This window comes from Cystoisospora suis (assembly GCF_002600585.1).
Source record: "Cystoisospora suis strain Wien I chromosome Unknown contig_7298, whole genome shotgun sequence".
NCBI lineage: Eukaryota > Apicomplexa > Conoidasida > Eucoccidiorida > Sarcocystidae > Cystoisospora > Cystoisospora suis.
The window spans coordinates 1-695 of NW_027160084.1; the positions used below are offsets into that span (position 1 = coordinate 1).

At 45.2% G+C, this 695-nt stretch overlaps 1 protein-coding gene across 1 annotated transcript in view; it reads right to left on the reverse strand.

Moving 5' to 3' along the window:
* Positions 1-14: 14 nt before the first annotated feature.
* The window catches only part of CSUI_010385 (sec34-like family), a gene marked incomplete at its 5' end in the record, with an annotated part of 1,867 nt that continues 1,186 nt past the window's right edge, over positions 15-695 (reverse strand). Inside the window, one exon of the mRNA XM_068070489.1 lies at positions 15-591. Coding sequence (XP_067917535.1) covers positions 100-591 — 492 coding nt within the window. The remainder of the gene's footprint in view (positions 592-695) is intronic.

Sequence of the window (695 nt, forward strand, 5' to 3'; positions counted from 1 at the left end):
AGAAAGAAAGAAAAAGAGTGAGAAAGAAAGAGAAAGAGTGAGAAAGAAAGAAAGAAAGAGAAAGAGTGAGAAAGAAAGATCTTCTTTGCTGTTCTTTTGTTACCTTCCATAGGATTCATGTAGACCTTTTTGATATCTTTCAGCTAAGAGTTGTTGGATCAGAGGCTTCAAAGTCATTCCCGCTACTCTGAAAGGGATATGATAGATCGAGATATCTAAGAGAACGCGAGACCTGCTATCTCTTCCTTCTCTCCTATCTCCTCCATCTCTTGGAGAGCTTCTTCTTCCTTTTTCCCCCTCTCCGTCTATCCCTCTATCTCTTACACCTTCGCGACTCTTATCATCGTCAATAGCAGAAGAAGAAGAGAAAGACTTTTCACCTCGAATCTTCTCTAACTCAGCTCCTCTCTCTCCTCTGTCTCTCCTCTCTTCAGCAGGAGAAGAAGAAGAGGAAGAATCTTCAGTGAGGCTCTTCTGTAGGGCGGCAGTCACAGAGCGCTGGCAATTCTCGAGAGTCTGAAGAACGGCCGCCCTCAAAATGCACGTCGCTCGTGTGCGGAGATTTTCGTATCGATGGAGGTAGGCGCGAGCCTGGGGTGAACAAGCGGCATCGGTTTGACACGTGCACAGAAAGAAAAAGTGAGAAAGAAAGAGTGGGAAAGAGTGAGAAAGAAAGAAAGAGGGGGAAAGAAAGA